Source organism: Aquarana catesbeiana, linkage group LG06, assembly GCF_042186555.1.
Source record: "Aquarana catesbeiana isolate 2022-GZ linkage group LG06, ASM4218655v1, whole genome shotgun sequence".
NCBI classification, from domain to species: domain Eukaryota; kingdom Metazoa; phylum Chordata; class Amphibia; order Anura; family Ranidae; genus Aquarana; species Aquarana catesbeiana.
The window spans coordinates 104,348,746-104,376,519 of NC_133329.1; the positions used below are offsets into that span (position 1 = coordinate 104,348,746).

A 27,774-nucleotide genomic window follows, 5' to 3' on the forward strand; every position below is an offset into this window, starting at 1 on the left:
TGTATTTGCGCAGCATACTTTCAAACGCAATTTTTGGGGAAAAAATACACTTATGAATAAAAAACAAAACAAAAATCAAAACACAGTAAAGTTAGCCCAATTTTTTGGTATTATGTGAAAGATGATGTTTCGCCGAGTAAATAGTTCCCTAAAATGTCATCCTTTAAAATTGCGTGCTCTCATGGAATTTCGATAGACAGGCAGCGCTTTAAATTTTTTTTTACGGTTACCAGTTTAGAGTTACAGAGGAGGTCTAGTGCTAGAATGAAAGGCAGGAGAAGCTCATTAGTGACCCCTGCCTATGGGAACAGGGACTGAAACAAATAGGCAGTTATTGATCAGTTAACTTTATTAAAAAATTCTGGAAGCTTCTAAGAAAGGTCAGGTGACTAGAAGTACCAATAAGAAGAAAGAAGAATATTAACGGTCATCAGACCAACGGCAGCACTTCAAGAAGAAGCATCCCTCCCTCCCTATGTCGTGGTTCTTTTTATGTGGCTGGTCCTTTCTGCTGTAAGGGGGTATGGTGTTTTAACGTTAAAGACGTATATATATATATATATATATATATATATATATATATATATATATATATATATATATATATATATATATAGTGTTCGAGCTTTAATGGCTGAACTATTTGGTTTTAATTGTTTGAATATAGTTCGAGCTTTGATGGCTGAACTATTATTGTTTTTGTATGATTTTAGTGAGCTAATTGGTAATTTTTATTATGCCAATAATAAAGGACCACGGCCATTTTTATCCAAGTCTATAGTCTGTTTGTATTTATTTTAATTTATTATCATTATATTGTACATCAGTTTTCAGCCTCTGATCCCATTATTTGCTCTCGCTCTAATGATCGCTAGGATACCTCACATGTGTGATTTGAACACGGTTTACATTTGCGGGCGCAAATTACGTATGCGTTCACTTCTGCGGAAATCCCTCCTTTGCACGTAAAAGCATTCAAAAACGCCATGTTTGGCTGTTTTGAATACTGACATTTTTTCTAAATCTGGCTCCTTTAAGGCTCCAGTAAATCGGAAGTGACGATGCTTCTGGGTTACTAGATCCGAGATCCAATCAAAGACGACGTCCCCTCCTGCTGCTTGTGATAAGAATCAAGCGGCTGCTTAGCCTCATCCATTGTGATCACAAGAAAGCCGACTGTCAGCTCTAACAATGGTACTGGAGTGATGCCTGCAGCTGCAGGCATCACCCTGGTACAACCACTTGAAGCAGAATGATGTACAGGTATGCGATTTTTGTTCTCACAATAAAATCCTTCCTGAAGGACACAGCAGATCTTCATGACAGATAGGCTTGATGTTGCCACCTACAGGAGACATCCGTCATGAAGATTTACTGTGCCCTTCAATGAATAGAAGACAAAATTAGATTTTTTTTATATTCACCATAAAATCCTTTCCTGTGAGGTCATTGAAGGACACAGATCTTCATGATGGATGTCTCCTGCAGGTGGCGACATCAAACCCATCCATCATGAAGATCTGCTGTGTCCTTCAGCCTAGGTTCACATTGGTACGATTTGACATGTCAAATCGGTGGCTATTGCCGGCAATTACACCGTCCGCATCGGTGCAGCACCGCAGCGATTCCCAAAAGCAGTTCCTGTACCACTTTTGGCGACTTCGGGGGGCAATTTGCATAGAAATCTGTGCAAGAACGCACACAGATGTCTGTCAAATCGCCCCCGAAGTCGGACTGCATTGCTGGGTTGAAATCATGCGAATTCAGCTGAACTCACACGATTTCTAAACCCGCAGCAATGTGAACCTAGGCTCAATGAATGGAAGAGAAGTAATAAGCCTGCAACTAGTACTGACTTCAATTCTACTCTACCCTGAGAGAAGCCAGTAAGAAAATCCAGCAACCCTTCCATAGATTTATATTTATATACGTTTCTGCCAGTGGAAGTACAGGAGCAAAAATGTATGAATTTCTGAATCTGCAGCAGTTATATTACATAACCATATCAGATACAAATGGTCATCTCCCATATCTAAATAACACAATTAACCACTTCCGGACCGCCATACGCCGATATACGTCCTTACTTTGAAGGGGGATATCGTTGTTATGGCAGCAGCTAGCTGTCATAACCCCAGTATCCTCGTATTTGGCCGGCGGTCTGGTTTCTGATAAGAGTGGTCTCGCCGCAAGATCACTTTTATGGGCCGCTGTGCTCCGGTGCCCTCCGCCGCTTACCGGATCCGTCGACTGCGGCAGAGGCAATCGGATCTTCGCCCTGGGTGGGCATGGAGATGAGTGAGGGGAAGATGGCCCCCACCCGTCTCCATAACAATGCAGGGCGGAAGCGAGGTCAAAACGTCACTTCCGCCCACAGCTCTTAAAAGGGCCATTTTTTTTTTTTTTTTTAAATGACAAATTTTTTTTTTTTATTATTACATGTAAGTGTAAATATGAGATCTAAGGTCTTTTTGACCCCAGATCTCATATTTAAGAGGTCCTGTCATGCTTTTTTTATATTACAAGGGATGTTTACATTCCTTGTATTAAGAATAAAAGTGGAAATTTTTTTTAAAACAGTGTAAAAATAAAAAATAAAAGGTAAAAGAAGAAAAAAAAAAAAATTTCTTTTTAAACGCGCCCCGTCCGTGGAGCTCGCATGCAGAAGCGAACGCATACCTGAGGAGCGTCCGCATATGAAAACGGTGTTCAAGCCACACATGTGAGGTATCTCCGCGATCGGTAGAGCGAGAGCAATAATTCTAGCCCTAGACCTCCTCTGACTTAAAACATGCAACCTGTAGAATTTTTTAAACGTCGCCTATGGAGATTTTTTAAGGGTAAAAGTTTGTCGCCATTCCACGAGTGGGCGCAATTTTGAAGCGTGACATGTTGGGTATCAATTTACTCGGCATAACATTATCTTTCACAATATAAAATAAATCGGGCTAACTTTACTGTTGTCTTATTTTTTTAAATTAAAAAAAAGTGTATTATTTCCAAAAAAAGTGCGCTTGTAAGACCGCTGCGGTGTGACAGAAAGTATTGCAATGACTGCCATTTTATTCTCTAGGACGTTTGAAAAAAATTTATAACGTTTGGGGGTTCTAAGTAATTTTCTAGCAAAAAAACCAAACTGTTTTTAACTTGTAAACACATCTCAAAAAGAGGCTCAGTCCGGTTAAACTGCCCTTATCAAGGCAAATCATGCACAAAATATCCTTCAGGAGTTAACAACCACAGACCTAATTTCCTGAAACGAGCATGTATATAAAAAGCACATACTACACATCACTGAGGTATTGCATCATTTACAGAATTTCCAAATATAGTTTCACCCCCCCCCCCCCCCCCCGATAGTGACCCCTCCACTGACCTTGCTTAGTTTCTCCCCATCTGTATGAGGGATTAGAGTTTTCAGAGACTGGAAACCAGCATTTATACTTTGCATTCGACGTCGCTCATTGCTGTTGGCGATTTCGCGGCGTATTCGCCTTTCCTGGTCTCGCTGTGTCTCAGGAGTCAGGGGGATATTGGCGAGGCTGAAACAAAAAAGTTAAAGAAGGATGTTAGTTGCTGATGCAGGATACCTGTGATGCTGATACAGTGTTGGAGTCAACTTTCTTAGGGCTTCTTCACACAAAATTTTAGGCCCCTTTCACACTACTGCGACTTCAAAGTAGCGAGATTTTGCCGCGATTTCAGGGAATGCCTGTGTAAACTTGAGGTCTATGGACCTCAACTCGCATCAAAGTCGGATCAAAGTAGTACAGGGACTACTTTGAAGTCGGTGCAACTTGAAGATTCAGATATGAATGGTACTCATTGGAAATCATGGGCTCCTATAGCGTTAGTATGTGTGTTAGAAGAACGTTAGTCGACTGTTGCTGCAGCCGACTAATGGGGCGAAATTCAAACGAAAATTCTTAGATAAGATTTTCTAAAGAAAGTTCTTTCGAACTTCGACCCATGTATGGCCTGCCTTAGGGTCCTATGAGGCTCTGTATTATCTGAGCCATAGGGGTTGTTGGGTGCCTTATACCCTTACTTCCCCTATGAAATCCATACTGAAGGCTTGGTATCAGATTTAACAATAACTCTACCCAAAAGGCACTAACTTCCTCCCTTATATTCCTTTGTGGTCCAACATCTACCATACTTTTATAGAGCTCCATGGCCCAGCTTTATGGGCCTCCTAAAGTATTAATACATTAGGAGATATTGATCAATCTGACCCCCTCATGACAAAAAAAAAAAAGCTCCGAAAGCACAAATCTCATGGATTTTTATACATTCTATTACCTGCAGTACTGCCATGTCTTTGCGTCCCAGTTGGGCTCCCTTTGGAAACCCCTGTCCAGAACACAGACCCAAAAAAGTTCCCCACCCCTCCCATTAAGCAAGTGGTTGAGAGATCTTCCTGATATGGACAATGATGGATTGGTTCAATAGGTGGGATTATACCTTCATCCACATAGTCTATGCAAGAGACTGCTTAACCACTTCATATTTCTAAAAGGTACCATTCCTTAGCCCTGCTAGATTAGCTGTTGTCTACCATTCCGTGTCTTCTTAAAGGGGTTATAAACATAAAACATTTTCCAAATGACCAAAATTTTAACTGTTAATGTGGTTTACGAGCAGAAAAAATAAATAAATAAGGGACGTACATATCATGAAATCTGTTTAATACATCTGGGATTCCATTAAAACAGCAGGTCTGGACAGAATTTGAAGGCTTTCAAAATAAACGAGTTGACTTTGTGATGGCAAGAAAGAATGCTCCGAAGAGCAATTTTTAGACTTTGTTAAAAATGTTAAAGAAATTACTGATGTATTGCCAACTTTAATACAGTAGTGACATAGATAGTTGGTGGGGAGAACCACTGGATCCAGCAAGGAACCTGCCATCTGACACACCCTGGTGCTCAAAACCTTCAAGAGCGCAGTTCCTACACATCCCCTGACAGATAATAGTAAACCTTTTACAGGGCACTGATGGTATAATGTCCCCCAGGGTGGTGTCAGTCTCCCTGAAGATAATGTTTTGTAAAGGGAGGGAAAAAAAAAAAAAAAACTACCACTGACTAGCAAATCTACTCCTATTTCTGCCTAAACCCCATCTACAGTGCCCTCAAATGCCTGGTACTTCAAGGTATGTGCAATGTGGCACTGTGCAATGTTCAATGCCTGTACACCATTGCACGGGAGCTGGAAAAGTTAGGAATTTTGGGAGTACCAGCATCAGATCTTGGCAGTGGTGGACAGAAGCATAGGTGAGAATAGACACCTTGCGGTTGATTTCCTAAAACTGGAGAGTGCAAAATCTGGTGCAACTCTGCATAGAAAAAAAATCAGCTTCCAGGTGTTTTTTTTTTGTCATCGCTTAATTGAACAAGGTGAAGTTAGAAGCGGATTGGCTACCATGCACGGCTGCACCAGATTTTGCACTCTCCAGTTTTAGTAAATCAACCCCCTTATGTCTTCTATGTATCAACAGGCTCAGTTTGTACCCCACATCCCCAGGGTCACATTAGCTTAGGCTAGTGGCATTATTAAAACGGATTCCCGATTTCTTGCTGGGGGGTAGTGCAGTTTGTACTGTGGGTCTCTTATCAAGATGTTTGAAGCAAGTGATAATGGTGCTGCCAATAGCAACCAAAGTCCAACTGTCCTACCTTAGAATTTTATATGCAGGAATCAGGTTTAAGGCCAACATACACTTTGATAGAGAAAGCCTACTGCTAAACTATGTGCACATAGTTTTAACGAACAAAGCAAAGTAAATAAACATGATTGCATGTCCTTTGTTGCAGGCGCACAGCACTGAAAGGGTTAAGGTGGGTGTTTGTTGTACACCGGCCAGCATAATATGACCTATTAGGTGCCTCTGTGTGTGGGCCCTCTCAGGAAAGGATGGAAGCCGGAACCAAGAACCCCCCTTTCATCCCCTCCTGTCTGCCCTCAGGCCTCCATAATAATTTCCAGATGACAGTACAGGGGGAGAATGAAGGCAGCTGACCCCCTCAGGGTTGAATGAGGGAACTCCAGCTTCCTGCCCCCACCAAAATCTTAACCCCTCCCGATAGAAGGGATTAGTCACAGGACGTGATTAACAAGAGGACAGAGCATAGCAATAAGACACCTCATGCAGCAATGGGATAGTGAAGAAATGTTATCTTAATTTCATGGATAATAAAAAGGACTTTGTTAATCTGGTATTTGGCTCAGTGGAAAAAAAAAAAAAAATTCTCCAATTCCGCAGTTATCATGCACAAGTTATTTCTTTACGATGAACAAAATGGCTTCAGGCATCCATTTTGTGCCCCATTCTATAGGCAGGTCCTTAATTTCTGAAGACATTATAGGCACTACCTTCAGACATCCAGTGGTGGCGGCCTAAGAATTCATGATGTGAGCACCAAAAATTTTGTAAACAAAAAGTTACAGCAACATGCACATTGTGACTGGGAAGATATCCACATTAGGCAAGACTGCTGAATCCCAACAGACAGCAATGACCTAAACATCGACCAGTATTTAAGAAAGACTGCCTTACGATATAACTGCTGTCTTGTGTACATGGTCTTTTTAGGATTGGAATGGCCTTTGAATATTGATGTCCTCATCTGCTGCCCAAGAATTCATGATGAGAGCACCAACATTTTTCTAAACAAACATTAGAGAAACAGCACACTACGACTGGGCAAACGTCCACATTAGGGGTATAGGGGCTCCTGATTAACGATAAAGGTTGGGCGCGTTTAGATGCTCTTCCAAACCCATATAGCCAAGCCCAGCATGAAGCTGTTGCCTGTAATGGGCATTCCTCACCCCCCAGCTGTACATATACAAGGGGCAAGTATACACACGGCTGCAGGGCGAAGGCCTCGACCAAAGATGATTGGTCCATTACAGGCGACAGCTTCCTGGGTGGATTCGAAAGAGCATCCGAACAGCCTGAGCTCATCTCTACTCCTGAGATCTGCCAGTAATTGATCCCAGCTGATCCCTTAATCCTACAGCTCAAACAGTTTGAACACATTCATACCATAGTTGCCAACATTGCAGGAAAAATTGGAAGGTCGCCTTTTCATCCCATTAGGGAAAAACGGCCATGACACCTAGGCCAGCCATACACGGAGCAAATTTCTTTCCTGCAACACAGACAATGTTAATGCGGGAATCCCTCCTGCGGGGCCATTGTCTTCTCCCGGCGGAGAAGACAGTGATTATTGCTAGCAGCTGTAGCAGCCACTAGCAATAATCGTTGGTAAAACCCGGCATACTGGTTGTACCAAAGTTGATCGATCAACTTGGTACATTCAGTCTGCCCATACACGGTTCAAATCTCAGCCGGTTCCTGCTAAACCGTCCGAGATCCGAATCTTGTATGATCTGGCTCAGAGAGCCACTTTCCATGACAACTTACAATAGCTGCCTAGCACAATGTTCCATGAGGCATTGGGGGTTCATGGGAAACTTTGCAAATTAGAGGCCCTGTCCTGCAAAAAGCAGTGCATTTGACAATTATGCCATAACTAGACATTGAAAAGGCTACCTGAACTGACAGATTTTTAAAAAATTTTTTCTCATTTTCACGTTGTGCACCAGAAGAATCTGGTCAGATTACATGAGGAATAAAACGTTCAGGTGGTATAAACGAAAAAAACGAAGGGCTTATTCAGACTGCTGCATTGCACCACATGAGTTTTACCATGCGTTACCGCAAACACACAGCAAGGCATGTACTGTCATGAAATTCATTTTAAACCCAACGCACTAACAACTGGCCCACACTGTTTCTCTTCTGTTTACTGACATTTAAGGTCACCTTCAGTAAGTGAGCAGGAATTTGGTCCTGATGAAGGAATGTGTCTTCATTAACAGTAGAGGACATGAATTTTAAAAGCTCTTCCAATCTCAGAGGGGTCATGGGTACAAGACGGCAGTTATATCCTAAGGCAGTCTTTCCTAAATATTGGTCTGTATTTAGGTCATATCCGTTGGGATTCTGCACTTTTAAGGCTGGAACACAGCGATCGAATATCGGCTGGCATCGGGCGGTTCAACAGAAAATCGGCCAACATTCAGCCAGTGTGTACAGCAGCCTGACCGGCTTCTTTCGAAGGGTTATGCTGGAAAACCAGCAACTGATCAGTGCCGGCAGCCAATGGCTATCAGCCCTGATCAGAGTGTTCTGGTGGGCGGGGGCAGTACCCACTCAGAATACAAATGCACAGTGGGAGTGATCACCGCATCAACGTTGCTCGGGGTTTTTTTCCACTCAGTCCACTGGGTTGAACAAAAAAAAATAAATAAATAAATAAACCTTAAAAAAAACCTTCTAGCGTGCACCTAGCATTACCCTTCTTAGCCCACATCCCATTCTTTAATGTGGACTCCCACAGATAGACACCACAACCTATCGGGCACTGCAATGGAATAAATGCCACCCCATGCCTTCAAAGCAGGCAGTGCCAACTTTTGCCAGGAAAAAGATTAGTCTCCTATGACAAAATGCTTGTTTTAGTACCAGCCAAGCACTATACAAAGTATGCAGATTGTATCTTCAGTATATGCGGCCCAGGCACCACTTGTAGAACACATCGCACACTTTGTAAAACTAATTTAGAACACAAGCCCCCATACTTGCCTACTGGCCCATCATAATGATGGGCAGCCTCAATGGCCAATAGGAATGTGCAGGAAGTAAGCACTTTCATACCAGTAGTGCAAAAGCTTAGCCTAGCAGAACAGCTCGATGATCATCTGTGACAATATGAAGCCAAGTTTATGAACATGAGGACATTAAACTACCAAGAGGAAAGTTCAAAACTAAGGCTGACCATACTTTATACAATTTTCTTGTACAACTTTCCTTTAGCTTTACCAAAACCATATGATAGGAGGGTAAAATCTAAACACTTTCAATTTGTATGCAATTAGGGAGGCCCTTACACTACATAGCTTAATCCTAGAAAGTATTATTTTAGCAAAAGAGTAGTTGAAGCTTGGAATAGGCTCCCAGCAATTGTAGCGAGTCCTACCTAGATTTTTTTTTATCAAGACACAAAAAAAATATATATATAAATAAATTATTATAAGATACATTTAATAAAATGGAGCAGTTGATAGACCACTAAAGCCGTGTACACACGAGCAGAATGTCCGACAGAAAAAGTCAGACGGAAGCTTTTCATCGTCTATTCCGATCGTGTGTAGGCCTCATCTGACTTTTTTTTTTGAAAAATTCTGACGGACCTAGAAATAGAACATGTTCTAAATATTTCCGACGGAACCAATTCCTATTGGGAAAACTGCCCGTCTGTATGCTGTTCCGACGGACCAAAAACGACGCATGCTCTGAAGCAAGTACGAGACGGAAACTATTGGTTACTGGCTATATGAACTTCCTTTTTCTAGTCCTGTTGTACGTGTTGTACGTCACCGCGTTCTAGACGGTCAGACTTTGGTTTGACCGTGTGTAGGCAAGACAGCTTGAATGGAATTCTGCCGGAGAAACCTTCAGAGTTTATTCCGACGGCAAAACCGGTCGTGTGTTAGAACAGAAAGTCTGGGAGGCTGCTGCAGGTATGTGTGGATATCGCTAACTACATGTGCTTCCTACCTGCAAGTTCCTCTTCTTCCCCTGTGACAGCGGTCTCTTTTAGGAAAGCAGTTTCCTTAATTGCCTCTTTAGGGCAATTAGGACACCTGCTGGGAATAGTTACACCTTACAAACCCCCCGCTGTGAGGATTGCTTCCTTTGCAGCCAATAGAAATGCAAATGACTCTAATCTTGAAGGAGTCCACACATCCGGGCCCTCCTAATCAGTGTGTCTTTTGTGGCTTCTCTGTTTTGTATTCATTGACCGATACACGTTGTTAAACTGTTTGTAGTCTTCTGGGGATGATCTACTCCAACTTCTATAATTAGGGTGGCTTCATTATTCACAACAGGCAATCATCCAAATTTACATTTGAACTAGTCATACATGAACTGTTTTATCTGCCAAAGGATTTGTAGTTGTGTCCAATCACTTTTGTGATCCACACACCTCAGCCAGACAGCAAAGCCAAGACACACCACCCTCTATTCTAATGCCTGGTACAAACAATGACATTATCGGACCAACGATTGGCCTCTTTTTTTTTTTTTTTGCATGCCAATCTCATATCGAAAAAGAACAGTTTACTAAAGTTCTGAAAATTCTCGTACGACAGAATAAAAATCCAGAAGTTATGTAATGTATTTCCGAACTACTGTACTGTACTGAATAATTTCGACCGCCGAAAATTATCGGCTGAAAATAGGGATTTCAGCACTGTGCCGAAAGAAAAAAAAGTGCCAATAATGGCTGCCGAAAACGCCCAAGATTTTTTCAGAAGTATGAGACTCAAAAAAATGCATCAAACACAACACGGGTGCATTTTTTATGCGGTTTCGATGCATTTCAATGGGGAGGTGGGTTTTTGTTGTGGTTTTTTTAACCACTTGCCGACCAGCCGCCGCAGTTGTACGGCGGCAGAATGGCAAGGCTGGGAGAAACAACGTTATGCAACGTCGTTTCGCCCCCCCGGGGCCACTAGGGGGCATGCGCCCCTTCCCTCCCCCTGAGCCGATGCAAGTGCCCGGCGGTCACGATCACCGCCGGGCTCCCGCGATCGCCGCTGACACAAGGGAAACCGGGATCTGTGTGTGTAAACACACAGCTTCCGGTTCTCTGAGGGGAGAACAGACAGATCATCTGTTCATACAGAGTATGAACAGCGATCGGTCATCTCCCCTGCACAGTCCCATCCCCCCTTCAGTAAGAACACAAACTAGGGAACAAATTAACCCCTTCCCTGCCAGTGACATTTTTACAGTAATCAATGAATTTTCTATAGCATTGATCGCTGTACAAAAGGCCAATGGTCCCAAAAATGTGTAAAAATTGGCCGATGTGTCCGCCATAACGTTGCAGTCCCAAAAAAAAAAAAAAAAAAAAAAAAAAAAAAAATTTTACGCAGGATCGCCGCCATTACTAGTAAAAAAAAAAAAAAAAGCCATAAAACTATCCCCTATTTTGTAGACACTAACTTTTGTGCAAACCAATCAATATATGCTTATTGCGATTTATTTTTTTACCAATATGTAGAAGAATACATATCAGCCTAAACTGAGGGAAAAAATAGTTTTTTTTATATATTTGTGGGGGGATATTTATTATAGCAAAAAGTAAAAAAGAATGCGTTTTTCTCAAAATTGACGCTCTTTTTTTGTTTATAGCGCAAAAAATAAAGAAAAATCGCAGAGGTGATCAAATACCACCAAAAGAAAGCTCTATTTGTGAGGAAAAAAGGATGTCAATTTTGTTTGAGTGCAACGTCGCACGACCGCGCAATTGTCAGTTAAAGCGACACAGTGCCGAATCGCAAAAGGTGCTCTGGTCAGGAAGGGGGGTAAAATCTTCTGGGGCTGAAGCGGTTAACTGACCAAATATGCACCGAAAATGCAACAACCAAGATTTTTAAACACTGCTTCAAAAAGGTGCCAATAATAGCCGACAATAAATTCATCTGGTCGTCCTACAGACCATAAATAGAAAACAAGCAAGAGGATTGTTGCACATATGCAGCAATCCTCTTGAGATAGATAGAGATAAGTACATTTTCAGTTTCGCCATCGAAATGTTTATTCTATAGGAACGTTCTATACGATCGATCAGATTATCGTACGATTTTCTGATCATGTGTACGGGCCATTCAAGTGGTAATTTTCAGTCAATTTCAACCACTTTAAATCCATAGGGAATCTCGAATGTGATCAAACTTATTTGCCATAAACAATGCAATCTACCACCCAAGAGTTCAGTCAACCAGCAAGGGGTGAAGTTGAAATGAGGCTTGTATCGATTGGACTTTCAAATTTAAGTTTGATCGATCAATGAAGATGAAAGCGCTGGGCAGCTGTGACAGCCCTGCGGTGGAGGGCTCCGTGCCCAAGTAAGTTTGCCATAATGTACTAGTATGCCATTACCCCGGTATTTGTTTTAAACAGTGGGCGATCCTCTTTCACATAAAAGTGACCTTGTGGCATTTTTGCCACAGGATCACTTTTATAGGCAGCGGTAGAGGTGCTCCCCCTACCGCTGTTTCCCACTCTGTTCCCCGCTTACCGGAATGATCAGTAACAATCTGATCCCATGGAGCAGGAAGTCGAGTGAGGGCACCTAATAGCCTGAAAAGGGACAATTTATTTTTTGGGTGGGGGTAAATGAAAATTTACTTTTTTTTTTTTTTTGCTTTTAAGTGTAAAATGTGAGATCTGAGTTTTTTTTGACCCCAGATCTCGCATTAAAGAGGACATGTCATGCTTATTTCAATTACAAGGGATGTTTACATTCCTTGTAAAAAGGGAATAAAAGTGATCAAAAAAAAAATTGGGAGGGACAGTGTAAAAATAAAAAGTAAAATAAATAAGAATGAAAATTGAAAAGCGCCCTGTCCCTCTGAACTCACACGCAGAAGCGGCCATCGCACTCATATGTAAACGGTGTTCAAACCACACATGTGAGGTATCGCCACGATCGTTAGAGTGAAAGCAATAATTCTAGCACTAGACCTCCTCTGTAACTCAGGTAACCTGTAAAAAATGTTAAAGCGTCGCCTATGGAGATTTTTTAAGTACCGTAGTTTGTCGTCATTCAACAAGCGTACGCAATTTTGAAGCATGGCATGTTAGGCATCTATTTAGTCAGTGTAACATCTTTCACGTTATACAAAATAAAAAAATAAAAATTGGGATAACTTTACAATTTTGTTTTATTTAATTCATGAAAGTGTATTTTTTCCCAAAAAATTGCGTTTGAAAGACTGCTTAAAATATTGTAACGACCACAATTTTATTCTCTAGGGTCTCTGCTAAAAAATAAATATTTTTTTTTTGTTTTTTTGGGGGGGTTTTAAGTAATTTTCTAGCAAAGAATACTAATTTAAACTTGTAAACAACAAGTGTCAGAAAAAGGAATGGACCTTAAAGACGAACTACAGTCCGCTGACATAATTTGTAATAAAAACATCTTTGCCATTCCGAAGCTTCTCTGCAAACACTTTGCACATTATTTTATATATACTGTACTTGCCAAATATGCTACAGGAAGCTCCCTCCATTAAGTCTGGCTGCATCCATTTTAACTGTGGGCAGCTGTTGCCTATTCACTTTCTGGACACAGAGGCAACACCTCCAGCTCTGCAGCTCTCATTGGCCCTCCTAAGACTTAATACCCCCCCCCCCTTCCTGGCAAACTCTCACGAGAGTGAGCAAGCTGTGCATGATGTCATAAGCCTAGGCTAATGACCAGACAAGAAATAGGAAGTGGGCTGTAGAAGGTATTTACTGGCAGAAAGAAAAAAGTTTTACTATCCAAAGTTAAAAACAACAAGGGCAGAAGATTTAATAGATGGAAAGATGAAAAAAATGGCTGAAGGTCCGCTTTAGGTCTAGGTTCACACCCATGCGGCTGCGCTTGATGCATTTTTTTTTTTTCAGGCACTTTTAGCAGTGCGTTTTGACTTTTTAAACCCTCGTTTTTGCATGCAGTTTTCATGCATTTTGCAATTTAAGTTTTCTTTTTCCCCTTTCTCTTTAAGCACACTGTATATAGCTGGTTGCTAAGGGTTCAGGAAGCCAGCCGCCGCGTCCATTTAAAAAACAAAAAAACATTTCTATTTAAAATTGGATTTTTTTTATTTTTATCAAGTTTATTATAATAAAATGCTTTTGGAGTAAAGATCTGTCTAAAGATACTTTTCTATTTAAGATACATTAATAATTTAGTTTATTCAGCATGAAATACAGCTTAGTTATGTAGCATGAGGCTGTATATTCTGCAATATTTACATTTTTGGTAAACTCATTCAATGAATCCAAGCTCTGCAAGCTGAGATACCATCCACTGCATTCACACAATTTCACAGTAACCATGAGATAAAACAAAGTTCAGTAATATTCCTTTATCCCATTGTTTTGCAAATCTATGTACACTCCAAACTGTATGATATCGCCGTTTTACTAACCTGACCGCTTCCTCTAAATAGGAAACCTTCAAAACTTCATTTTGTTTGCAAATATTAAAGATTCTAGCTACCAGCAAGAATAAGTGCTTACATTTAAAGATCACCTGTCATTTCACATCCATCATGACAGCGCCTGTTAGCGGGCATCCACTCACCTGTTGCCGCCACGTCCCTCACCTTGTTGTATCACTGCCGCATCACCAGCCGTCCCATTAAAGTGAATGGGACTGTCAGTGAGTCAACAGCGGGTCAGAGGAGGAGCTGCTGCGGGACAGAGATGACAGTTGCTGATGATTTAAATCAAGCCTTTTTTACTAGCGATTTAAATCAAATCCACCCTGGTATGTCGGCACTGGGGACTGAAGCCCAGAGGACAGTGCTGGATCCTGGGATAGGCAAGTGGCTGTTTTTTTAAAAGTCGACAGCTACAGCTTTTGTAGCTGCTGACTATTAATTTTTTAATACATAACTGAACTGCATTAACAGCGACAGTTTGGGGCCATTTACATTTTGAGGGTTGAGGTGGAAAACACATAGTTGAGTTGCATTTTTATCTCCCACATACTGCTCCCTCTTAGGCCTCTTGCACACGATCGGACAGTTCAGGTCCGCCTGTCAGTTTTGACGGCGGACCTGAACGGGCGCTCCATGTTAGTCTATGGAGCGTCGGATGTCAGCGGAGACATGTCCGCTGACATCCAACCCGGTCCGATCCACTAAAAGCAGACGGATGGCCCTACGTCCAGGTCCGTCGCTGGCGGATCGGATGAGATCTGATGAAAACGGACATGCTGTCCGTTTTTATTTGATCCCTCCATAGGCGGCAGCGGCGCCTGACAAGCCCCTCCCTGCTCAGTGAGCAGAGAGGGACCTGTCATCCGCCGGCTCAGCGGAGATCAACGGACTGATCTCCTGCTGAGCCGGCGGACCGAGGTGGGCTCCGTAGAAACGGAGTCCGCCTCGTGTGAAAAAGGGGCTTAAGCTACAAAGTCAGCAAGAATGACACGCACCCCTTATCGCGTTAGACGAGCATCACCACCTGCTGAACACAACCTATTCAAATAAAAAGGGTTGCATCTTAACGCCCGGCAACCTTGTGCAATGTAAACAGTTGTGACACTGAGATGCAGCCCTTTAGGGGTTACTTAAAGCGGAAGTTCCATTTTTGGGTGGAAGTCCTCTTTAGGTGACCCCCTAAAAGTGCCCCCCTGACATGCCACATTTGGCATGTCTTTTTTTTTTTGGGGGGGGGGGGGTATCCTGTTTTTACAGGCACCCAGCTCCCACTTCCTCCCCTGGCACCGCGGTGCCAGAAGAAAGATCACCTCTTCCTCCTTGCAATCTTCTGGGACACGCCACAGGTCCCAGAAGATTGCCCGGCCAATCACAGTGCGGCTTGCGCAGGGCGCGCCTGGCTGCAAAGCCGCAGCTGGGCGCCCACAGTTAGAATGCCGGTGCAGCGGGGCTTCGTGCGCCCGCATCGCTGGACCGTGGGAGAGGTAAGTGTCTGATTATTAAAAGTCAACAGCTACACGTTTTATAGCTGCTGACTTTTAAATGGATGGAACTATGCTTTAACACCTCCTCCTTACCACCTGTCAAGCACCCTCTGAAGAGTGATTCAGCGTGGACTGCTCTTCAGAAGGCCAATGCTAGGGTTAATAAGCCCTGATTATTTGTAATGATTGACTGGTTCACTGTCCTGTGACCACTATACTGTGTCTAGAGTATGATAGTCCTCTTCAAATTACATCATGTGATGACTGAAATGTGACACTGCAAGTTGTATTTTTCTGCTTGTATTTCCTTCTAAGAAACCGACACTGAGATTAGTATATAGCTGCTACTGCTGAACTCTGCTTTTGAAGATGCCGACTCTTTCACAGATCCAAAAGGCAGCGGAGTGTCAGTAGACATAGCAGCCTATGTGGCTGCTATGGGGCCTGGAGTAGGAGGGGACCCCCATTAGAAAAAACTAAACTGTAAAGTTTCCAGTATAGGAAGGCCAGAGTCAGGGCTCAGGGTCCCCCATGAACCCCTCTGTGCAGTAGGAAGGATTTGTTTATCTGTCTTAGCAGTGCAAGTTTATTGCCCTCTGAACTTCTGCTAGACTGAGATTAACCCTATATGCCTTCAATCATCCACAGTTTGGAGTGTACATAGATTTGCAAAACAATGGGATAAAGGAATATTACTGAACTTTGTTTTATCTCATGCAGTCAAAACTTCTACAGCTTCCACCTGCTAACACCTTGATGCATGAGCCTCTGGTGTTTGGGTGCAGCAGGAAGGCACAGATGAGAAATGCCACTTGCCACGCTGCCTGTCACCAGATGAGGAATGCCACATGGGCACTGTCCAGCCCTGCTGCCACCAGCCTGTAAATCTCCATGGCCCCTTTCACACCAGCGGACCAAACATATCCGCCTGTCTGTTTTTCAGATAGACCCGATCAGACCACCAATTGTTCTCTATCCGCTTGCCGACCAGCTGCCGCAGTTGTACTGCGGGGGAATGGCACGGGCAGGCGAATCGCCGTTATGTTACGTCGCTCCTTCTGGTGGCCACAAGGGGTGCGAGCGCCCAGCGGTCTCGATGACCGTAACACAGCGAGAACCGGGATCTCTGTGTGTTAACACAGAGATCCCGGTTCTCTGAGGGGAGAAGTGACAGATCGTCTGTTCACGCAAAGTATGAACAGCGATCTGTCCTCTACCCTAGTCAGTTCCCTCCCCCCTTCAGTTAGAACACACACTAGGGATCACAATTAACCCCTTCAATGCCAGTGACATTTTTACAGTAATCAATTTGAATCTAGGAGCTAACAAAAAAAAAAAAAAAAAGTTAGAAGCCAGTTTTGTTTTTTTTTTAATTAACAAATCTCAGATTAATCTTATGAACCTAGGTAACTAAATTGGTTACAAATGACTAACGTGACAATGGTAATCTGTATTGTTAAGTAAATACTTTCAATAAAAATCTATGGTTTAAAAAAAAAAAAAAATAACAAATCTCATGGGTGGAACATGTAACATGTTCCCGGTAGGTGAACTTCTCCTTTAACCCTTTCACAGCCAGGGCCATTTTTGCCTTTTTTCCACACATTTAAAAAAATAAAATTTTAGCCCTGAAGATCACAAAAAAAAAAAAAAAAAAAAAAACATTTTTTGAAAGCAGACACCGAATAAAATAGTGGCAGTTCCAATTTTTCATGCCGCATGATATTACCGCAAAGGTCTAGGCAACACAAATTTTCAGTTAAAAAAACAAAAAAACTATTAAAAGTTAATTTTAGGAAGCACAAAAATGTAATAAAATTACCAATTTTTTTTTTGCCAAAATGGATACCCAACATTTCAAAAATCTTAAAACATGTCAGTACCCTATATTTTCCACTGGCGAAGCGTTAAAAGCCCCCTATAGGTCATCAGTTTCAATGCAATTCTGCATTTCTGCATAGGGGGGAATGCCCGCCTGTGCTGTTACTGGCTCCAGCAAATGCCGATCAGCGCTTCCCAGGCCATGATGTATGGCCGGAACCTGCTGATCATGTAAACAACACAAAGCTCTCTTCTGACAGCAGTGATGTGCTGGTTTTGGTTTCCCTGCAAAGCAGGGGATAAAAACCAGCACATTGTTAAGTAAAAGCAGCACACATTATACATAGTAAACATTGTTAGGCACACATTGAACCCTTTGATTGCCCTAGAATATAACCACTTCCCAGCCACTGTCATTAGTACAGTGCTTCTCAACTCTAGTTCTCAAGGCGCCCCAACAGGTCATGTTTTCAGGATTTCCCTCAGATGAGACGGCTGTGGTAATTCCTAAGGCAGTGAAACTGATCAAATCACCTGTGCAAAATAATGGAAATCCAGAAAACATCACCTGTTGGGGCGCCTTGAGGACTGGAGTTGAGAAATACTGATACAGTGTATAGTATTATCACAGATCACTAGTACAATGGTCATCAACCCTGTCCTCAGGGCCCACTAACAGGCCAGGTTTACAAGATAACTGAAATACATCACAGATGATATCATTTGCTGCTCAGTGATTGCAGTATTCTAGTCTGCATCTCCCCAAGGTAATACATAAAACCTGGCCTGTTGGTGGGCCCTGAGGACAGGGTTGATGACCACTGCTCTAGTAGAACCCTTTCATACTGGGGCGGTGCGGGTGTTAGCGGCGCTTTACCGCTGTTACAGCAGCGCTTTTAACCCCCCGCTAGCAGCTGAAGAAAGGGTTAACAGCGCCTGTGTTGCGGTGCTGCCAAAGCGCTTCGGCAGCCTGCCCATTCATTTCAATGGGCAGGGCGGTGCTGGAGCAGTGTATACATCGACCCAAAGATGCTACTTGCACGACTTTTTCTCCCATCCTGCAAGCGCACCGCCCCAGTGTGAAAGCACTCTGGCTTTCACACTGGGGTGGCTTGAGAGGCACTTTTCAGGCGCTATTTTTAGCGCTTAAACACTCGAAAGAGGAAGTAAACCCCGATGGGTTTTACTTCCTCTTTTGCGCCCCGCAAGGCCTGCAACTCAAAAGCATAATGGGCCAATATGCATCGCATACTAGCCCATTATACGACACTTACCTGCAAACGAAGCCCGCGTTGTCCCCTGAGCAGGCCGCGTCCATCTTTGCCCCTCTTCCGGGGGCCACGGACTCCGGCTCTGTGACTGGCCGGAGTCGCATGCGCGCGGGAGCCGTCAGTCACAGCACACGCTGGGGGAAGAAATGGCACGGTGGCCTGCTTCTTCACAGCGCATGCGCCGATGACAACATTGGCACACTACAAGTGAAATATCTCCTAAACGGCATATGTTTAGGAGATATTTCCACTACCTATAGGCAAGCCTTATTCTAGGCTTACCCATAGGTAAAAAGTCACACAAAAAAGGGTTTACAACCACTTGAAAAGTGCCCCAGTGTGAAAGGAATCTTAATGTCACTGGAGAGGTCAGTGGCAGTTAGCTAGTGCCCACAAAGTGTCAGATTGCCCACCTTCTCGCTATAAGTCACTGACCACCACCAGTACGAATATAAAAAAAAAAAAAAAAAAATAGAAAAAATATGGCGGTATATTGTTTGTAGATGCTATAACTTTCACGCAAACCAATCAATATACACTTATTGGGATGAAGCAGAATACATTATGGCCTAAATTTATGAAGAAATTTTGGATATGTTTTATAACAGAAAGTAGAAAATAATTGGGATTTTTTTCAAAATTGTTCGTTTATTGCGCAAAAATCCCAGTGGTGATCAAATACCACCAAAAGAAAGCTCTATTTATGTGCGAGGGGGGATATTGTTTGCATACAGCATTGCATGACTACGCGATTGCCAGTTACAGTAGCAAAAAATGGCCTGGTCATGAAGGGAGTAAAATCTTCCAGCGTGGAGGTGCTTAAAGCGGAGTCACTATGCAAATCTGCAGTTCTGACTTTACTAGGCGCATGCTTGTTCCAGGTCTGCCCTGTGGGAAGAGACAGCCCAGCATTTTTAGAAGCTCTGGTTATTCGGTCGTCGTGTTTTCTTTCTATAAAGCTTTGCCTGTTCATTTCTTCCAGCATTGCTGTGATAAGTCCCCCATTCTGCACTACAGGACACTGACACGTTGCTTATAGCAACCCCTTTCAGCAGAACGCTTGTAATTTGCTGAGTCAATCAGCAGCATTTATTAGTGAAACTGAAGCTACTTCTTTGTGTATAAATATGGCAGAAGCTCCATGACATAACACAGTACATGAGGGGGGAGAGGAGCAGCCAGGCCCCGCACACTGACCGCCGTCAGCTGAACGCTGCGCGAGCTGGAAAACAACGCGTCACGTGACCGCCCTCCCCACAGCACGCTTTGTGCTGAGGGAACGCATGGCCAGGTACGGACTACATCTCCCGGCGTCCCCCACGCCGCCGAACTACACTTCCCGGCAGCACCGCGCGCGCCGAACACTCCTACTCCAGGCGGGCTGCAGAGTCACGGCCAGGCCTGTCTGCGCTGTTCTCCCCCTCGGCCCACGACGTGCAAGGTCACGAGTGGAGAGCCCTGCAAAGTCCATAAAAACAATGCCCCAAAATCCCGACAAGGCTGCACTGAGTTGGAATAAAGCTGGTGCAGTTAGCTCTTCACTACCTCGTTAGTTACTATGGAGCGCAGGTCCAGCACTCAGGCTGCACACTGTGGTGGTGCACACACACACTCTTAGAGGGTGGCCAAGCTTTGCATGCAGCATTCGGGTCTCCCACAGGTGACAAAGCTTAGGGGACGTCGAAAAATATATACTTTGCTGTTGGGCGCCACTTGGCACAGGTCAGATAGGTTTGTAGGCCGTTAGATACAGCAGTGCATATGGAATAAGAGGTGTGCAACAGACCAATGGCAGCCCACTCACATGCAGCATTATTTTTTTAATAACAATCATGCATTAGTAAACATTAGGATAAGTCCTCGTTCAAGGGGGGCAAGTATGTGTCTGTGCCCCATGTGAGGGCCATAGTTTACCCACATGGGGGATGCACAGGCGTTTTCTGTGCAGGTAGTCCCATTACAGTCAATTCCGCACAGACACAACCACGGCTCCTGAGGTGACGTCTGTGTGGGTACATGGTCTGCATTCTGGGCCATACACCCGCACGGATATCATATTCTAGATTGTAAGCCTTCCTTCTAGATTGTAAGCTCTAACGAGCAGGGCCCTCTGATCCCTCCTGAATTGATTGGTATTGTAACTGTACTGTCTGCCCTCATGTTGTAAAGCGCTGCGCAAACTGTTGGCGCTATACAAATCCTGTATAATAATAATATTGGGAGTCACGGTTGTGTCCATGCAGCCGTTGCATCCCAAATGACGTCAATGGGACTACCTGTACGGAAAACACCTGTGCATCCCTATGCGGGGTAATACGGCCCTCAAATGGGCATGGGTACATAACCCCTGTGTGAATGAGGCCCAACGACCAAAACGTTAGATACATTTGCTAGCGACAAAAGCCAAAATGTTTCAATGCTACAAAAACCTGCAACATCACGTATTCTGTCATTACAAAGTTTCAACTTCACTAGAATTTGGCTGCTGCCAAATTTTGATCCCTCCAGGAGCCAATTGCCATATAACTTCAGCATCTGACATTTCCAGGAGTGTCAGATGACTGCCAATCCCCCCCCACAGCTTCATGATTCCTTCTGCTGGTCCCTGTCACTACTGTGTCCTGTAGAGATGATCGATCAAACCACAGAGCACAAAGGGGGGGAACCAGACATCCAACCCTGATAGAAGCTTAACATTATTGGGCAAGCTCAAGGTAGCATTAGTGGTGTTGACAGCATTAATTAAAATCCTTTGTTTTTAGGCAGCCCTTATTTTTACTTTTTTTCTGCTTTTATTGTACTTTAAAGAACATTAAAAAAAAAAAAAAAAAAAAAACACACAACAAAAATAAGTAGCCAATATAAAATAAAACTATATCAGTCCAGAGATTTCCCATGCAGTACTTTTGCTAGAGAGCCTCAGTATAATGGTTAGAATCATTCAACCCACTTCCTCTGAGCCCAGGTTGTCCTAGACCCACCGCCCCCAGCCTGTGATTGTACAGGGAAAGAAGCAACACAGTGATAAGCTCATCTCTGTCACTTTGCTCTCCTCCTATTAACATGCTGCTTGCCAGTGAATGCACTGATTGGCTCCTTGTGCTGCCTCATACTTGAGACCTGCTGTAGAGGGACTGCAAGAGGCTGATGTGTCAAATTCAGGTGTTGACAATGCTTGCATTTAAAGAACACAGGTGATGTATTAATGATTGCAGATCTGCATGAACTGGTGTCTTATAGTTCAGCTTTAAGTAATACACACTTGTTTTAAAAAATGATGCCAACTCAGAGTACAACACCGTTTCAGGAATAATAATAATTAAAAAAAAATACAATGCAAATCAGGAGTCATACAGGTAAAGGTAGAATACTAAGGGCATGCGATATAATAATATTATCATTATCGCATACCCTTAGTACTCTACCTTTACCTGTATGACTGCTGATTTGCATTTTAATAATAATAATAATAATAATAAGGAGCAGGTCCACCTTATCAGCAAAAGAGACCCTCAAAATGATAGTACAAAATGTAGGTGATGATATCAAAACATTACAGTTCACCAATACACAGCTATTCCCATAATAAATAGGGGAATTGTCACAGCAGCGAGTGTGGATTTATATTGACCTTCAATACGGCAATTCTAAAATTCCCTCCCTGCCAGATGGGGGGGGCATCAAAGCAATTATCTTCAATAGCCAGGTCCTAATGACTTGGGTGCAGCTAAAAGCAGCAGGGGCCCCAGCATCCAGGTACGCATTGCTACTGACCTTGCGAGAATACAAAAGCCTCCATCCCTCCTCCCACCCATTAACAAAGCCACATGGTGGTATTAGTATACAGTACACACTATTGAAAAGCACGGCATGCAGCAGAACAACATGACCTTGGAACACGTTTATTACTACACCAAATGTAAAACTGATGCCCCTAGAAACCAGATCCCTTATTTCACCTTAATAAGGAAACCTGGTTGTTGCTATGGGCAACCGCTTCATGCAAACACAGAAGTGGGCCTGCACCATATGAACATGCCGATCATACAGGTTAGATTTACAATTGAAAATGGTCAATTTTGGAACAGTCAGTCGATATTTAATCACTTCATGAAGTCTAAACAATAATCAATTACGATCTTACGGGCAGAAAAAAAAAAGGTAAGGATCAGGATGGAAACTTCTCATTCCCGTACATGACGCAATATTACAGATGATATTTACCAATTCTTGCTCATCACTGGGCAGCAAAGGGTTTAACATGCCCATCTCCAGCGATCACTAATCGCCAAGACTTTCGTGACTTGTTAGCAGTCATTCCTTTTTCTCCCAGAAAAGAGAAATAAATACTCTGTTCGCCGCATCCATGCGTTGCGGAAAAGTCATGGCGGTTTACATTTTGTTGCTTAGCGGCCAAACGCTCCCAAAGTACAGAAGCAAGTGATTGTTCCCCATTCTCCCTGCCTCTTTGCCGCATCACTACATCGGCACAACCAAGGAGAAAAGTGGTGGGTTCAAATGTCGTCAATTAGGGACCAATTGGTCCTAAAGAACAACGTAGAGTGATCATTCTTTTTCCTTCTCCTTGCAAAGAGGAATAGCCATAGTGGTTCTAATTTTGGCGCTTAGCAACCAACTTCTTCCAATGACTGGTGGTCATTCCTTTTTCGCTTTCAAACTTTGCGGCATCCATAAGTCAGCTGATTCAAGGAGAAAAGTCATGGTGGTTTTCATTTTGTAAGTTAGTGGGCAACTATTTGCTTACCAGCACCAAGTGATCATTCCCTTTTCTCGCTATGAGAAGTGGCCTCTTTGCCACAACCATACTTGGGCCTTGTCACAACAGTTCTAATTTTGGTGGTTAGTGGCCAATTGCTTCCGATGTCCAGTGGTGGGTGACATTCCCTTTTCTCACTGAAAAAGGAATGGCCTGTTCTACTGCATCCATACATCGGCCAATTTGGAGGAGAAAGTCAAGTTTTATAAATTACTGTAATGGCCAATTGCCCCTAAAGAACGACACCAAGTGATCATTCCCTTTTCTCTCTGCAAAGAGTATTCGTCACTTTCCAGCAACATTTGCAGATGCAAGGAGAAAAGTCATGGTGGTTCTGATTTAGCAAATTAGTTGCCAATTGCGCCCGAAGTATGGCAGCCAGTGGTGAAGTATTGCCCGTTCGCTGCATCTATACATTGGTCAATTAGAGTGGAAAGTCATTTTGGTTCAAATTTTGTCCACTAGTTGCAAATCGCTCCCAAAGAACAGCAGCAGATTGTTCCCTATTCTCCCTGCAGCATCAGTATGTCAGTCGACCCTAATGCCCCGTACACCAGGTCTGATTTTCCGACGGAAAATGTTCGATGGGAGCTTGTTGTCGGAAATTCCGACCGTGTGTAGGCTCCATCGGACATTTTCCATCGGAATTTCCGTCACACAAAATTTGAAATCTGGATCTTATATTTTCCGACAACAAAATCCGTTGTCGCAAATTCCGATCGTGTGTACACAATTCCGATGCACAAAGTTCCACGCATGCTCGGAATCAAGCAGAAGAGCTACACTGGCTACTGAACTTCATTTTTCTTGGCTCGTGGTACGTGTTGTATGTCACCGTGTTCTTGACATTCGGAATTTCCGACAAGATTTGTGTGACTGTGTGTATGCAAGACAAGTTTGAGCCAACATCCGTCGGAAAAAATCCATGGATTTTGTTGTCAGAATGTGCAATCGTGTGTACAGGGCATTAGATGAGAAAAATTATGGCGGTTCAAATTTTGTCACTCCTAAAGAACCTCGCTGAACGATCATTACCCTTTTCACCTACGCCGGCCAATGTCATGACCGTTCTACATTGGCTAATTAGATGGAAAGTCGTTCTGGTTCAAATTTGTCCATTAGTTGCCAATCACTCCCCAACAGTGGCTGGTGATAGTTCCTTATTCTCCCTGTCTCTTTGCTGCATCATTAGGTCAGTCGACCCAAGGAGAAAAGTTATGGCAGTTCAAATTTTGTCAATTAGTGGCCAATTGCTCCTAAGAACCAAGCCGAGCAATCACATTCCTCTTCACCGCAACCATACGTTGGTCAATGTCATGACCATTCTACGTTGGCCAATTAGAGGGAAAGTCATGCTGATTCAAAGTTTGTCCATTAGTGGCCAATTACTCCTAAAAAACTGTGCTCAGTAATAATTTCCCTTTTTCGTCTCCTTGCCGCAACCATACATCAGTCCATGTCATGGCTGTTCTACATTGGCCAATTAAATAGAAAGTCAGGCTGGTTCAAATGTTTTCCATTAGTGGCCAATCACTCCTAAAGAACTGTGCTGAGTGATCATTTCCCTTTTTCCTGCAACCATACATCGGCCAATGTCATGGCCGTTCTACATTGGCCAATTAGAGGGAAAGTCATATTGGTTCAAATTTTGTCCACTAGTAGCCAATCACTACTCCCAAAGAACCACGTTGAGCGATCACTTCCCTTTTCGCCTATTTGCTACAACCATACGTTGGCCAATGTCATGGCCGTGCTACACTGGCCAATTAGGGGGAAAACATGCTGGTTCAAATTTTGTCCATTGGTGGCCGATCACGCCCAAAGAACAGCAGCTGGCGATTACTGCCTATTCACCCTGTCTATTCGTTGCATCATTACGTTGGCCAACCCAAGGAGAAGTTAGGGTGGTTTGAATGTGGGCAACCTGTGGCTCCTAAAGACTGGTGCGGAGTGATCATTTTATTTTCTTTCCGCAAAGAGGAATAGCCTCTTCCCCACAACTAAACAGAGAAAAATCATGGCGCTTCTAATTTTGTTGATTACTAAAGTAGGGTGGCGAGTGACATTCCCTTTTCTCCCTGATCTCCAAATCTATACATAGGCCAATTGGGGGAGACAGTCATGGCGCTTCTAATTTTGTCAATGAGCGGCCAATTGTTACTGAACTTTAGCGGTGAGTGACATTGGCTTTTCTCCCTACATTGACCAATTAGAGTAATAAGCCGTGGTGGTGAAAATGTTGTCAATGCGTGGCCAATCGCTACTGAACTATGGCAGCCAGGGATATTCCCTTTTCTCCCTACATTGTCCAATTATAGTAGAAAGTCATGGTGGTTCAAATGTTGTCAATGAGCTGCTAATCATTACTCAACTATGGCGTGGAGTGACATTCCCTTTTCTCCCTACATTGACCAATCAGAGTAATAAGTCATGGTGGTTCAAATTTTGTCAATGAGTGGCCAATCATTACTGAACTATGGCGGCGAGTGACATTCCCTTTTCTTCCTACATTGACCAATCAGAGTAATAAATCATGGTGGTTCAAATTTTGTCAATGGGCGGCCAATTGCTACTGAACTATGGCGGCCAGGTACATTACCTTTTCTCTCTACGTTGGCCAATTATAGTAGAAAGTCATGGTGGTTCAAATTTTGTCAATGAGTGGCCAATCATTACTGAACTAAGGCGGCGAGTGACATTCCCTTTTCTCCCTGATCGACAAATCTATACATAGGCCAATTAGAGGAGAAAGTCATGGCGCTTCTAAATGTCGTCAATGAGTGGCCAATCGCTACTGAACTATGGTGGCAAGTGACATTCCCTTTTCTCCCTACATTGGCCAATTATAGTAGAACGTCATGGTGGTTCAAATTTTGTCAATGAGTGGCCAATCACTACTGAATTATGGCAGCGAGTGACATTCTCTTTTCCCCCTACATTGGCCAAGTAGTGGTTCAAATTTTGTCAATGAGTGGCCAATCACTACTGAACTATGGCAGCGAGTGACATTCTCTTTTCCCCCTACATTGGCCAAGTAGTGGTTCAAATTTTGTCTAATCGCTCCCAAAAAAATATGTCGGCAATAGATCTGACCATGTACGGTGCGCTGGGACTTGTAGTCCCACAGGTTGCCCTGTCACTCCCCCCCCCCCCCGAGTTTGCAATCTTAGCCTTCCCCCCCCCAGGTGTTGCTTGTCTAGTGTGAAATCAGCTGACAGCTCAGGAGGGGGTGTGATCACTTCCAGCGTTAAATGCCCCCCCATATGGCGCCCCCAGGAGCAGTGGCGGAGCCGCAGTGGTGCTCCCAGGCAGGCAGCGCTCATGCCCTCTCTCAGCTCTGCAGCATGGCCGGGGCACCACGTGGGTCTGTTTGCAACTGACAAACCTTCCTCTGCGCCCTTTAAAACAAATCCCAGTGATCGCCGGTCATTCCCCGTCCTAGGGACCCCCTTCCCCCGTCGGCTGCCCCTTTAGGGGTGCAGAGGGACCCCCCCCTCGTGTTTGATTCCCCAGCACACAGCTGATCGGGGCTCCCCGCCTCCCTCCCCATGTCTGCAAGGTGATCTAAGGAGATCTGCAGCGTGCACGGTCGGGGCCATGTGCGCCAGCAAAACAGAAAGCAACAGCAGCAGCACAGCGAGTGCTGGGGGTACCTACCTGCACAGCCCCCCGATCACTTCCTTCTCCGTCTTCCTGAAGTGTTGCAGGGAGGGTACTTTCTGCGCGGGCATCATGAAATACTCCATAGCAATCAGCAGGAGGACCACCCCCCCCCAAAAAATAAAAACCACCGTGCACCCCTCCCTCCCCCCCCTCTTGCACCCTTCTTCCAGCAGCTTCCCCCCCTTTTTTTTATCCCCTCTTCCGATCAGCCTTATTGATCAGGTGATGGTGCATGCAGGCAGATCAATGGTGTAGTGTGTGTAGGATGTCCCAGATGATCAGGGGGAGGTGTCTGTCTCTCTCCTTGTGTTCTGCCTCTCAATGTGAGTGTGTGTTTGCAGCTGATGTCTGTTTCAAGGCGGGAAACAGCTGGTGAGAGATCAGAAACAGCACCCCTCCCCCCTGCACCCCCCACTCCCCCCCCCCCTTCCTCCCTCCTTCCACCCAGAGCCAAATCCCAGCCCTTCTTCCGCAGAGTAAGGCATTGCATGTAAACAAAGGACTATTTGCAAGGCGTTGCATGGCCTTCTGCGGTGGGGAAAGCGCAGGCTTGCGCTGATCTGGGGGGTGCATGCTGGGCTGGGGGTCCCTGGGGTATTTTGGGGGTGCAAAGTGGGCGCCTAAGGGTGTTGGATCCAGGGGAGGGGGGGTGGGGGGAGAGAACAGAAGCTGAATGGGG

The 27,774-nt window shown here is 43.9% G+C and overlaps 1 protein-coding gene across 3 annotated transcripts in view; it reads right to left on the reverse strand.

Annotated features, from left to right (window-relative positions):
- Window positions 1-27,502, reverse strand: part of TFAP4 (transcription factor AP-4) — a 41,970-nt gene extending 14,468 nt beyond the window's left edge. For all 3 annotated transcript variants that reach the window (XR_012245252.1, XM_073636582.1, XM_073636581.1), the window contains exons 1-2: window positions 27,090-27,502; window positions 3,377-3,542 (exon numbers count right to left, since the gene is read on the reverse strand). Coding sequence is in view for 2 of the 3 variants with exons in the window: in XM_073636582.1 (XP_073492683.1) it covers window positions 3,377-3,542; window positions 27,090-27,178 (255 nt within the window). In the remaining variant the exon portion in view is untranslated. The remainder of the gene's footprint in view (window positions 1-3,376; window positions 3,543-27,089) is intronic.
- Window positions 27,503-27,774: the final 272 nt, after the last annotated feature.